This window comes from Manis pentadactyla, chromosome 7 (assembly GCF_030020395.1).
Source record: "Manis pentadactyla isolate mManPen7 chromosome 7, mManPen7.hap1, whole genome shotgun sequence".
Lineage (NCBI taxonomy): Eukaryota > Metazoa > Chordata > Mammalia > Pholidota > Manidae > Manis > Manis pentadactyla.
The window spans coordinates 71,441,014-71,455,655 of NC_080025.1; the positions used below are offsets into that span (position 1 = coordinate 71,441,014).

The following is a 14,642-nucleotide window of genomic DNA, read 5'->3' on the forward strand; positions in this document are numbered from 1 at the left end:
TGAATAGAGAATAGCTATAGAAGAGATCATTTAACTCACGTGTGCTTTCCCATACCGTTATCATGGAATATATGACATCTCTAGAAAATTAGATGGGATTTGTCTACCTTGGGAAATAGATGTTGAACCTGAAAAAAATCTTCCTTTTCCTGGATCATTTATATTGGGAAATTATAATGAATTCTGATCTTTTACTGGAAATGTCAGTAACACCAAACCTACTTATATCTCTTGAGGTGGTTTAATCCTGACAAAACAAATATGAGGAAAGTTAATAAACCTTGTTAACTTTTCATTTATAGCTAATTTTTTTCCTATTATAATTCATTTCTGATTAATTTGTTTCATAGAAAAAGGGCCCACAATAGTAAATAGATGAGGGAAAGAGGTTAGTTATCTTAATAGTGTATTAGCAAACAGCTATTTTATTACCAACATTTTTTGAACTTCTAAATTACAGAGATATATAATAGTAACTTGTTATTATTGTTATGTAAAAACTGTAAAAATATCAAGGCATTGAAGAACTTCAAAATGCTTAGGAGGTACTAGGTCATTGTTAAGTTAAATCAATTTTGTTTCTGCATTAAGAGTAGTCTTATATTTTCTACTCCTTTGACAATTGATAATAATCAGAAGTCCCCATTTCTTAACCAGCTGGATAATTTAAAAATTGGTACAAGGATTTAAATTTGCTAGACAATTGTTTTTCTTTTCCTTTTTTAAACAGACCTCCAAAAAGGGTGGAGGGAAAAATATAGTGGAGATCCTATTACAGCTGTGAAAAAGACAGAATTTAGGGGGGAAATTGGGGAGAAATTAACCAGAAATTCAATATATTGAAGAAAACCATTAAAGAATATCGCTAGAAATTATTTTTTGTGAGAAGAAATTCAAGTAGTATTTCACTCTTGTTTTACAGAAAAAGTCATCAAAGCCTTGACCAGTTCTCAGGTGAAGCTAGCCTTTCTCAGACGCCGCTAGACCCTGGTCAGTCACAGGAAGGAGATAGAAAAGAAGATACATTAAATTTAATCACTGAAGGTAAGAAGAAAAATGCTATTTGAAAATTACTTTTCCCAGCACTTTCTATACTTTGGTTGCAGAAGATTATTGAAGAAAACTAGTGACATTTCTGTGAGGCATGCTCGGAACTAGGTTGCCATTTTATGATTAATAATGGTCTGCTCTTGTTTTTTTCTCGTGTTTGTGGCTGACTTTCTTGAGTGATTGTTATTTTGCTTTTATTTCCTCACTTCCTGAACTTTTTACTCACTCCAATTTGGTTTTTGTGTCTGTACCACTTTCTAAAATGGCTTTTATCAAAGTGACTGATCACTGCCATATTGCTAAAGTCAGTTCTCTGTCTTCATTCTATTAAATTTCTCAACATCTTTTAGTATAACTGACCATTTATTCATTTTGGGGGCACTTTTACTAAGTATTCTGAAAAACTAGGGGGATAAGTATGAGAGTTTTATTTTTTCCTGTTACTGCTTTCAGCTTTGCTCTATCATTCTCTCTTTCCAATGGGTTGCATCTTGAACATCCAGGTCCAATTCCATAATTTTTCAGGCCACTTTCAATGATGAAATTTCAGTTTTTAAGACTCAGCCTATTCATTTTTAAAACATCAACCTCTTAGTTGGTTCCCCTTTTCTCTCCTACCTCAGCATAGGTAAGAGCTGTGACTCTTGCACTTTGGGTTGGACAAGCAGTGCTGGTGTGATGTGGTGCTCACATCTCTCTCTCCCTCTTCCCAGTCCCACATCTGCTGTTGTGTGTGAGAGCTAGGGAAAGATGGACAGTTCCTTACCTCTGGCGAAGTTGCATTCCTCTCTGCCTCCAATTTCTTCCTGGTCTGTTCCCTGGCAGTAAATGGCACCACTCTACACATTATCCTAGATTCTGCCCTTTCCCCTTAGAACTGCAGGTCAGTTTATTAGCAAGGCTCATCAGCTCCCCATGCAACACCTGCTGCATCAGCATCTCCATCACTGCAACCCTGGCCTAAGCCTCTTGGATGGGATACTGTCACTGCCTTTTCACTGGTCTTTCACCTCATTCGTGTCCCTCACAGTCCGTTCTCCATTCAGTCATCAGTGATCTTTAAAAACATAAGTCAGAAAATGTTATGCCCTCATTTAAAATTCTCCTGTGGCTCTTAGTGACAGTCAGAATAAAATCCAAACTGTTTATCATGGCCTCCTACATGATCTTGTCCTTGAGATTCTGGCCCCCCGTCATACCATTCTTTGCTTGTTCTCAACACCCCAACAAACTGACCTCCTAGCTATTCCTTCAAGCTGGTTTCTATCGTAACTATCTTTGCACTTGCTTTCCCAGTGCCCTGAGACTTCTTTCTTAAGGTCTTTGCATAACCTATTTATCAGGTCTTTGTTCAGATATCATCTCAAGAAGTTTTTGTTGACTGCCATACTGTAAATAACCACCCTATCTCCATATCTGCCTGACCCCAGGCACTTTATCATATTGCCATGCGTTATATTATGATTCTTGTCTGTACCTCCCCACTAACATGTAAGCTTCATGAGGGTAAGGGAATATTACCTGTATTTTTCACTATTGTATTACCAGTCTGACATAGTAGACAGCTATTAAATATTGTTGGTAGACTAAATACATAATGAAAGTCATTGAATGTTTGAACCAAGGTAAGGTACAGGTAGCATAAAGTAAAAATTCATTTAACCACAAGGCTCAGACAATGGAAAAATTGTGTTAAGTTGAATTTTCTGTTCCTTTTAAGATGGTAGTAGAAACATTCTCAGAGGGCCTAAAGTCTGTTTTAATTGTCCAGTAAATAGTTATATTGACTATAAAAGAATCTTTTTTTATGATGTGGATAATAAAGATACCATATTAGAGTGTGTTAGTGGTACTAATTTAAATGGAAGAGAATAAACTGGATTCACTGCCATAACTTAAAATATATATTCTTAAAAAAACTATATATGAATGGATTTGTGATCAGTCTTCAGATAAAGGGCACATTTATTTAGATTTTAATCTAATTTCTAATTATATGCATTTTAATGTCAGTAGGACTAGATTTGATCATGAATGTTTTTATACTACAGAAAAGTTTAGAGGAGGGGGGAGGGATGAATAGGGCAGTGAAACTATTCTGTATGATGTTATAGTGGTGGATAAATATCATTACAAATTTGTCCAGCCTATAGAATGTACAACACCAAGAGTTAACCCTAATGTAACTGTGGACTTCGGGTGATAATGATGTGTTCATGTAGGTTTATCAGTTGTAATAACAAAATACCACTTGGTGAGGGATAGTGATAATGGGGGAGGCTGTGTGTATGTATGAGTGAGGGATTGATTTATGAACAACCCCTACCTTTTGCTTAGTTTTCCTGTGAACCTAAAACAACTCTAAAATATAAAGTGTATACATATGTAAAAAAGTATTGGCTTTAAGAATTCAAGGTTAAGTAAGAGATTCAATATTACTTATGGAATTTTTATACCCAAATGTCTAATAAAGTGATTAAAAAAAAAGAGTGTTAGCCAAAAAATTCACCAACTGAAACCCAACAACAAAAAGGGCTATATTTAGGATTGTGTAAAACAGAAGTTTTGAAAAATTAAAGGACGTGTCCTTTCCACCCACAGCATTCTTCCCTTCTAGTAAAAGCCATACAGTAAAGAAACCATACTTTGATATACTGATACAGAGCGATGCTCTCCAATTTAAAATTTCGTAAACCACCAAAATCAGCTAGCTCTCTCCACAGAAATCCTGAGGAGCACTCTATTTTCAAAATTACTATTCTTAAAAAATTCACCTACATTGAGAAAAACAATTCAGCTGATGAAAACCTCCCCCCGAAAACAGTAGTAAAACAGGAAAAAGTACTATAGTACAACCATATAATTTTATTAAATAGCCTCAAGCAACCATTTAAAGCTATGATAAAAATGTTTAAATTAGGAATCAATAAGAACAAAAATGTTTAAGAAACAGGAAGAAATGAAATGAATGACTTGATTAAACTCTAGAAAGAAATGGAAGAAAAAGACAAAATTATATCAGAAATAAATATTAAATTATAAGTTAAGGAAGAATAGGCTTGAATGAGAACTTAGTATAGAACATTGAAAACAGCCAAGAGAATGAAAATGAGACAAAGTAAAATGGATTAGGAAGTGGTTGAATTGGAAGTCAAAGAAAATCGAATTTATGTATCAGTGGAGTCACTGAAGAAGTGGAGTCATTTAACAGTGGAGCAGAACTATAATACTGAAATATGTAATCCAAGAAAAATGCCTGGAAATAAAAGAAGAGCTAAATCTACAACTTGCTAGGGCTAAAAAAGTACCAAAGAAAAATTAACCTGTAATAATCAACTCCAAGACATATCCTAGTAAAATTATTAGGCATTAACAATAAAGAAAACATTCAGGGCTTCTAGGCAAAAATATCAAATAACTTACAAGGGGAAGGGAATGAAACTAGCACTATACTTCTCTAGTTGTATAAACGTTAACAACTAGAAAAAAATAAACCATCCTAAATAACATGAAATTAAAACAAAAAGCAAAGAAAACTTGTTACTGTGTAGAAAAAAACATAGCTAGTAAATATAAACTGAATCTAAAATATGACAATGAAAAGTCTGCATAGCAGTTTGCGAGATTTACTTAAAGCAATAATCAGAGCAAGATTAATAATTTTTACTTTTTCATTAAAAATGAAGGAAAATAATTCATTGTCCTGCCCAAAAAGCTAGCAATAGAACAACAAAGTAAAAAGCACAAAGAAAATATGAAGATAAAATCACTAATTAACGTGATAGAGAATAGAAAAACAGCCAATTAATAAATCAAGAAATCTATTTTTTAATTAACAAGTTAGAGACCTAGCTAATTTTATCACAAGAGGGAGAAACCACAAATAAAAGTAAAGCATGATGTAATACAGTATGAAAGAGAAAATTATCCAGTATCACTTATATATATTAATATAAAAGTTCTAGATAACATATTAGTGAACAGAATCTAGCAACGCATAAAGAAATGATATACTACAATGAGGTGGATTTAATCCAGGAATGTAAGGTTGATTCAGTATGGGGAAATACATTAATATAATACACAATATTAATAGGTCTAAAATAGAAAAGGTTATCTCCACAGATGCCAAAAAGCCCTGGGACAGACTTCAACACTTGTGTGATAAAAACATTCAAGAGAAAAGAATAGAATAATACTTCTTTTACATGAATATGCTGTCCTAAAGCCAGCATCTTTCTTAATGGGGAAATACTAAGATACCCATTGTTTCTACCACTGTTTAATACTATACTGGAGGTATTGGCTAATGCATTAAAAGGAGAAACTTGTCAAGACATGTGAATTGGATTTAGCAGATGCTGTCATGAACTGGATAACAGAGAGACAGTGATATTAATTAGACAATAAAAGTAGTCCTGTGAAGTAGCAGGATATAAAATTGTAGAAATCAGTAGCCTTCACATGTAGATACAATAACCAATGAGAGACTCTCTTGGGGGGGGGGGGGAAATAATTTAAATAGCAACAGAGAAGATAAAATATTTAGACTTTGCATGCTTCTTGTTAAATTATTCCTGTATGAGGGAAGCTAGAAACCATTCTTAAGGGAGGTAGAAGTAGACTGAAGCAAATGAGAAGAAATACTTTTGAGTTTTCCTCAAGTTAATGTAAAGTTAGCACAGTTCTACATATGTTTTTAGTTTTTCATCTGGCAATCTCACATCTTGCAAATCGCCCTGACGATACACTTATGCAACCCAAAAACAGATATGTACAGGTTATTCTACTTAGTATTCTTGCACATCTGCACTTGTCCCTTAATGTCCCAAGTTGTATGTGCCAAAAGTTCATTCTTTTTTATTGCTAAAATATGTTATGTGTATATCATGTTTGTTTCTATTTTTAAACTCTTATTTTAGTTTTATCCAAGGGCTGTAGAGCTGCTACAATAGACTGAATTTTTGTGTAGCCCCCAAATTCATGATCTACGGTGTGATAATATTGGAATGTGCACTTTGGGAAATGATTAGCTTATGAGGGTGGAACTATCATGAATGGGATTAGTGCTCTTAAAGAGACCCCAGTGAGCTCCCTTGACCCCTCAGTCATGTTAGGACATTAAGAAGACTGCTGTCTGTGAACCAGGAAACGGGCCATCACTGGGCACTCCATCTGCAGGCACCTTGATGTCTATGAACTGTGGACTTCCCAGCCTCCAGAACTGTTAGAAACAGATACTGTTGTTTCTAAGCCACCTGGTTTATGGTGTGTATGCTCTAGCAGCCCAAATGGACAAGCTGCTATGAACAGTTGTTCACAGTAAAGTTAGTATGAACCTTAGCCTTCATTTCTCTTGGACAAATCCTAGGAGTACAGTTCCTAGGTTGTACAGTAGCTGAATAGTTAGCTTTTTAAGAAATTACCAAACTGTCTTTCAAAGTGACTATGCCATTTTGCATTTCCATCAGCAGTGTACAAGTGATTCAGTTTCAGATCCTCTCTCATTTATTGCATCTATACTTTGTCAACATTTGGTGTTGTCACTATTTTTTATGTTAGGCATTGTGATAGGTACATAGTGATATCTCATTGTGGTTTTAATTTGCATTTCCCTGATGGCAAACGATGTTCAACACCTTTTCATCTGCTTATTTGCTATCCCTTTCCTCCAGTGAAACACCTCTTCATGCTTTTTTACCTGGTGTTTAATTAGATTACTTTAAAAAAATTTTTTTGCTGTTAAATTTTGAGAGTTCAATAGGTAAATCTAAAATGGATGCTTATAGTTAACACTCAAACTTGATGGGTAAAGCAGCATTCTCTAAAATGTGGAGTAATCTTTTTTTTTCTAGTTAAAATTTTTTTTATTGAATTACAGTTGATACATAATTTATATTGGTTTCAGCTGTACAACATAGTGATCCAACAATTAAATACATTACAAAATGCTCACCATGGTAAGTGTAGTTAGTATCTGTCACCAAAGATATCACATAATTGGCTATATTCCCTATGCTGTACTTTCATACCTATGACTTACTTTATAACTGGAAGTCTGTACCTATTAATCCCCTTCACCTGTTTCACCCAGCCCCCACCCCTCCCCTATGGGAACTACCAGTTTCTTTTATTTATGAGTATTTCTTGTTAGTTTGCATTTATTGTTTTTTGATTCTACATATAAGAGAAATCATATGGTATTTGTCTTTCTCTGAGGTAACGTCACTTAGCATAACACCCTCTAGGTCCATCCTTGTTGTCACAAATGGAAAGATTTCATTCTTTTTATGACTCATATTCCATTGTGTATATGTACCACATCTTCTTTACCCACTTATCTATTGATAGACACTTAAGTTACCTCCATATCTTGGCTACCGTAAATAATGCTGTAATAAACATAGGGGTGCATGTATCTTTTTGAATCAGAGACTTTTTTTCTTCAGGTAAATACTCGGATGTGGAATTGCTGGATTGTATGGCATTTCTTTTTTTTTTTTTTTTTTTAGAGGGCATATCTTATATTTATTGATCAAATGGTTGTTAACAACAATAAAATTCTGTATAGGGTACTCAATGCACAATCATTAATCAACCCCAAGCCTAATTCTCAACAGTCTCCAATCTTCTAAAGTATAATGAACAAGTTCTTACATGGTGAACAAATTCTTACATAGTGAATAAGTTCTTACATGGTGAACAGTGCAAGGGCAGTCATCACAGAAACTTTCGGTTTTGATCATGCATTATGAACTATAAACAATCAGGTCAAATATGAATATTCGTTTGATTTTTATACTTGATTTATATGTGGATCCCACATTTCTCCCTTTATTATTATTATTATTTTTTTTTTAATAAAATGCTGAAGTGGTAGGTAGATGTAAGATAAAGGTAGAAAACTTAGTTTAGTGTTGTAAGAGAGCAAATGTAGATGATCAGGTGTGTGCCTGTAGACTATGTGTTAATCCAAGCTAGACAAGGGCAACAAAACATCCACGGATGCAGAAGATTTCTCTCAGAACAGGGGGGGTGAGGTTCTAAGCCTCACCTCTGTTGATCCCCAATTTCTCACCTGATGGCCCCCCTGCGACTGTGCCTGTCTTAGGTTGTTCCTCGCTTGAGGAATCTTACCCGTCTCTGGCTAACCAGTCATCTTCCGGGGCCATATAGGGAGATTTAAAGTTGGTAAGTGAGAGAGAAGCCATATTGTTTGAAAAGGTTAGCTTTTTACTTCTATGCAGATTTATACCCTGTGGCTTCTATGCCCAGCATTTGTCTTGAGGTATCTTTAGCACTTGGAGGAATTATGATACTCGGTAAATTCGATATGGGGCACGAATTCTATTTAAGGGTTGTAATTAGGAAGGAAGAAGAAAAGCTATAGAGGTAGCAGACGGAAGAAAACATGGGAAGATTGATTATTTCTTTGACCTATCTTCTTGTAGAGTAATTTAAGCATGTATAGGTTTTAAACTACTAATTAAATTGCACACACACATTAACATAACAGGAATACAGTTACATAACCAAAGCAGATCTATAATTACCAGCCATCTCCAGTGAGGCCAAGAAAACCAGTTAGGCATCCTAGGCATTTGTGAAAATTTGTCTATGATATGATGGATATTGTCCAACTGTACTTGAACAGTCTGAGAGAAATCAGACAAATTAAAACAGCCCATTCCTGGGAATTGTTCACATCCCATATGTTCTTTTAACAGTAGATAGTCTATAGTTGCAAGATTTTGGAGCACTCCAACTTGCACTTCTCCTAATTCTTGGTTGAGTTCCAACAGTATAGATCCAGTCAAATTTGTTGTTTTACTGTATGCACAGGCCAGCTTAGATATCTCCTTCTTCATTCCAACGGCAAGTCCAGGAACTGGTGGGATGAATGCAGCTACAACCGCAGCATCGCCTGGATCTTTGTTGAGGTTTTTTGATGATCATCTTCTGGTGTGACTCTTCCAGAGAGTGCTGATGTTGGAAGTTCTTCTTCATATCGTATCTTAGTTCATTTTCTGGGTAACCAAATTAGGCTTTGATCCTCTGTATAAATACAAACAGACCCTTTGCCCACACTTTGATCTGCCCTTTATACCATTGTGTAGAACTCATTGGAGGTCACCACACAGGAACTGCTTTTTTTTTTTAAGAGAAAAGAATATTATCAGAAAAGTGTACCTCCATAGCTGATCATCTGACACCCTCTAAGTGATCAAAGTTAAGGATATTTAAAGCATGCATTAATCGTTGATTTACAGTTAGTTTTACCCTATTATGGAGTAATCCCCATTTTCTATCTTTTTCTTTTTTGTTGTTATCTTAAATCTACACTTACATGAAGAATATTATGTTTACTAGGCTCTCCCCTATACCAGGTCCCCACTATAAACCCCTTTACAGTCACTGTCCATCAGCATAGCTAAATGTTGTAGAATCACTACTTGTCTTCTCTGTGTTGTACAGCCCTCCCCTTTCTCCCACCCGCCCATGCATGCTAATCTTAATATCCCCCTTCTTCCTCCCCACCCTTATCCCTCCCTACCCACCTATCCTCCCCAGTCCCTTTCCCTTTGGTACCTGTTAGTCCATTCTTGAGTTCTGTGATTCCGCTGCTGTTTTGTTCCTTCAGTTTTTCCTTTGTTCTTATACTCCACAGATGAGTGAAATCATTCGGTATTTTTCTTTCTCTGCTTGGCTTATTTCACTGAGCATAATACCCTCCAGCTCCATCCATGTTGCTGCAAATGGTAGGATTTGCCCTCTTCTTATGGCTGAGTAGTATTCCATTGTGTATATGTACCACATCTTCTTTATCCATTCCTCTACTGATGGACGTTTAGGTTGTTTCCAATTCTTGACTATTGTAAATAGTGCTGCGATAAACATAGGGATGCATTGGTCTTTCTCAAACTTGATTGCTGCATCCTTAGGGTAAATTCCTAGGAGTGGAATTCCTGGGTTAAATGGCAAGTCTGTTTTGAGCATTTTGATGAACCTCCATACTGCTTTCCACAATGGTTGAACTAGTTTACATTCCTACCAGTAGTGTAGGAGGGCTCCCCTTTCTCCACAGCCTCGCCAACATTTGTTGTTGTTTGTCTTTTGGATGGCAGCCATCCTTACTGGTGTGAGGTGATAACTCATTGTAGTTTTAATTTGCATTTCTCTGATAATTAGCAATGTGGAGCATCTTTTCATGTGTCTGTTGGCCATTTGTATTTCTTTTCTGGAGAACTGTCTGTTCACTTCCTCTGCTCATTTTTTAATTGGGTTATTTGGTTTTTGTTTGTTGAGGCGTGTGAGCTCTTTATTTATTCTGTCATTTTCAAATATATTCTCCCATACTGTAGGGTTCCTTTTTGTTCTATTGATGGTGTCTTTTGCTGTACAGAAGCTTTTCAGCTTAATATAGTCCCACTTGTTCATTTTTGCTGTTGTTTTCCTTGCCCAGGGAGATACGTTCAAGAAGAGGTCACTCATGTTTATGTCTAAGAGGTTTTTGCCTATGTTTTTTTCCACGAGTTTAATGGTTTCTTGACTTACATTCAGGTCTTTGATCCATTTTGAATTTACTTTTGAATATGGGGTTAGACAATGGTCCAGTTTCATTCTCCTACATGTAGCTGTCCAGTTTTGCCAGCACCATCTATTGAAGAGACTGTCATTTCGCCATTGTATGTCCATGGCTCCTTTATCAAATATTAATTGACCATATATGTCTGGGTTAATGTCTGGATTGTCTAGTCTGTTCCATTGGTCTGTGGCTCTGCTCCTGTGCCAGTACCAAATTGTCTTGATTACTATGGCTTTATAGTAGAGCTTGAAATTGGGGAGTGAGATTCCCCCCTACTTTATTTTTCTTTCTCAGGATTGCTTTGGCTATTCGGGGTCTTTGGTGTTTCCATATGAATTTTTGAATTATTTGTTCCAGTTCATTGAAGAATGTTGCTGGTAATTTTATAGGGATTGCATCAAATCTGTATAATGCTTTGGGCAGGATGGCCATTTTGACGATATTAATTCTTCCTAGCCATGAGCATGGGATGAGTTTCCATGTGTTAGTGTCTCCTTTAATTTCTCTTAAGAGTGACTTGTAGTTTTCAGAGTATAGGTCATTCACTTCTTTGGTTAGATTTATTCCTAGGTATTTTATTTTTTTTGATACAATTGTGAATGGAATTGTTTATTTCTCTTTCTGTTGGTTCATTGTTAGTGTATAGGAAAGCCACATATTTCTGTGTGTTAATTTTGTATCCTGCAACTTTGCTGTATTCCGATATCAGTTCTAGTAGTTTTGGGGTGGAGTCTTTAGGGTTTTTTATGTACAATATCATGTCATCTGCAAATAGTGACAGTTTAACTTATTCTTTCCCAATCTGGATTCCTTGTATTTCTTTGTTTTGTCTGATTGCCGTGGCTAGGACCTCCGGTACTATGTTAAATAGCAGTGGGGAGAGTGGGCATCCCTGTCTAGTTCCTGATCTCAGAGGAAAAGCTTTCAGCTTCTCGCTGTTCAGTATAATGTTGGCTGTGGGTTTATGATATATGGCCTTTATTATGTTGAGGTACTTGCCCTGTATTCCCATTTTGCTGAGAGTTTTTATCATGAATGGATGTTGAATTTTGTCAAATGCTTTTTCAGCATCTATGGAGATGATCATGTCGTTTTTGTCTTTCTTTTTGTTGATGTGGTGGATGATGTTGATGGATTTTCTAATGTTGTACCATCCTTGCATCCCTGGGATGAATCCCACTTGGTCGTGGTGTATGATCCTTTTGATATACTTTTGTATTCGGTTTGCTAATATTTTATTAAGTATTTTTGCATCTACATTCATCAGGGATATTGGTCTGTAATTTTCTTTTTTGGCAGGGTCTTTGCCTGGTTTTGGTATTAGGGTGATGTTGGCTTCATAGAATGAGTTTGAGAGTATTCCCTCCTCTTCTGTTTTTTGGAAAACTTTAAGTAGAGAATGGGTATTATGTCTTCTCTGTGTGTCTGATAAAATTCCGAGGTTAATCCATCTGGCCTGGGTGTTTTGTTTTTGGGTAGTTTTTTGATTACCATTTCAATTTCTTTGCTCATAATTGGTTTGTTTAACTTTTGTGTTTCTTCCTTGGTCAGTCTTGGAAGGTTGTATTTTTCTAGGAAGTTTTCCATTTCTTCTAGGTTTTCCAGCTTGTTGGCATATAGGTTTTCATAGTAGTCTTTAATAATTCTTTGTATTTCTGTGGAGTCTGTCATGATTTTTCCGTTCTCATTTGTGATTCTGTTGATTTGTGTTGATTCTTTTTCTCTTAATAAGTTTGGCTAGAGGCTTATCTATCTTGTTTATTTTCTCAAAGAACCAGCTCTTGGTTTCATTGATTTTTGCTATTGTTTTATTCTTCTCAATTTTGTTTATTTCTTCTCTGATCTTTATTATGTCCCTCCTTCTGCTGACCTTCGGCCTCATTTGTTCTTCTTTTTCCAATTTCGATAATTGTGATGTTAGACTATTCATTTGGGATTGTTCTTCCTTCTTCAAGTGTGCCTGGATCGCTATATACTTTCCTTTTAAGACTGCTTTCGCTGCGTCCCACAGAAGTTGGGGCTTTGTGTTATTGTTGTCATTTGTTTCTATATATTCCTTGATCTCTATTTTAATTTGTTCATTGATCCATTGATTATTTAGGAGCATGTTATTAAGCCTCTAATTGTTTGTGAGCCTTTTTGTTTTCTTTGTAGAATTTATTTCTAGTTTTATACCTTTGTGGTCTGAAAAGTTGGTTGGAAGAATTTCAATCTTTTGGATTTTGCTGAGGCTCTTTTTGTGGGATAGTATGTGGTCTATTCTGGAGAATGTTCCATGTGTACTTGAGAAGAATGTATATCCTGTTGCTTTTGGATGTAGGGTTCTATAGATGTCTATTAGGTCCATCTGCTCTACTGTGTTGTTCAGTGACTCTTTGTCCTTACTTATTTTCTGCCCGGTGGATCTATCCTTTGGGGTGAGTGGTGTGTTGAAGTCTCCTAGAATGAATGCATTGCAGTCTATTTTCCCCTTTAGTTCTGTTAGTATTTGTTTCACATATGCTGGTGCTCCTGTGTTGGGTGCATATATATTTAGAATGGTTATATCCTCTTGTTGGACTGAGCCCTTTATCATTATGTAGTGTCCTTCTTCATCTCTTGTTACTTTCTTTGTTTTGAAGTCTATTTTGTCTGATATTAGTACTGCAACCCCTGCTTTCTTCTCTCTGTTGTTTGCCTGAAATATGTTTTTCCATCCCTTGACTTTTAGTCTGTACATGTCTTTGGTTTTGAGGTGAGTTTCTTGTAAGCAGTATATAGATGGGTCTTGCTTTTTTATTCATTCTGTTACTCTGTGTCTTTTGATTGGTGCTTTCAGTCCATTTACATTTAGGGTGACTATTGAAAGATATGTACTTATTGCCATTGCAGGCTTTAAATTCGTGGTTGCCAAAGGTTCAAGGTTAGCCTCTTTAGTATCTTACTGCCTAACTTAGCTTGCTTATTGAGCTGTTATATACACTGTCTGGAGATTCTTTTCTTCTCTCCCTTCTTATTCGTCCTCCTCCATTCTTCATATGTTGGGTGTTTTGTGCTGTGCTCTTTCTAGGAGTGCTCCCATCTAGAGCAGTTCCTGTAAGATGTCCTGTAGAGGTGGTTTGTGGGAAGCAAATTCCCTCAGCTTTTGTTTGTCTGGGAATTGTTTAATCCCACCATCATATTTAAATGATAGTCGTGCTGGATACAGTATCCTTGGTTCAAGGTCCCTCTGTTTCATTGCATTAAATATATCATGCCATTCTCTTCTGGCCTGTAGGGTTTCTGTCGAGAAGTCTGATGTTAGCCTGATGGGTTTTCCTTTATAGGTGACCTTTTTCTCTCTAGCTGCCTTTAAAACTCTTTCCTTGTCCTTGATCTTTGCCATTTTAATTATTATGTGTCTTGGTGTTGTCCTCCTTGGATCCTTTCTGTTGGGGGTTCTGTGTATTTCCATGGTCTGTTCGATTATTTCCTCCCCCAGTTTGGGGAAGTTTTCAGCAATTATTTCTTCCAAGATACTTTCCATCTCTTTTCCTCTCTCTTCTTCTTCTGGTACCCCTATAATACGGATACTGTTCCTTTTGGATTGGTCACACAGTTCTCTTAATATTGTTTCATTTCTGTGGATCCTTTTATCTCTATGTCAGCTTCTATGCATTCCTGTTCTCTGGTTTCAATTCCATCAATGGCCTCTTGCATCCTATCCATTCTGCTTATAAACCCTTCCAGAGTTTGTTTCATTTCTGTAATCTCCTTTCTGGCATCTGTGATCTCCCTCCGGACTTCATCCCATATCTCTTGCGTATTTCTCTGCATCTCTGTCAGCATGTTTATGATTTTTATTTTGAATTCTTTGTCAGGAGGACTGGTTAGGTCTGTCTCCTCTGGTGTTGTCTCTGTGATCTTTGTCTGCCTGTAGTTTTGCCTTTTCATGGTGATAGGAATAGTTTGCAGAGCTGGGACGAGTGACAGCTGGAAGAACTTCCCTTCTTGTTGGTTTGTGGCCCTCCTCTCCTGGGAGAACAGC

General features: G+C 36.2%; 1 protein-coding gene across 5 annotated transcripts in view; it reads left to right on the top strand.

Annotated features, from left to right (window-relative positions):
- RUNDC3B (RUN domain containing 3B) overlaps window positions 1-14,642 on the top strand; it is a 158,341-nt gene that overhangs the window by 131,678 nt on the left and 12,021 nt on the right. For all 5 annotated transcript variants that reach the window (XM_036911846.2, XM_036911848.2, XM_036911847.2 and 2 more), the window contains one exon: window positions 923-1,044. In XM_036911846.2, the coding sequence (XP_036767741.2) occupies window positions 923-1,044 (122 nt within the window). The remainder of the gene's footprint in view (window positions 1-922; window positions 1,045-14,642) is intronic.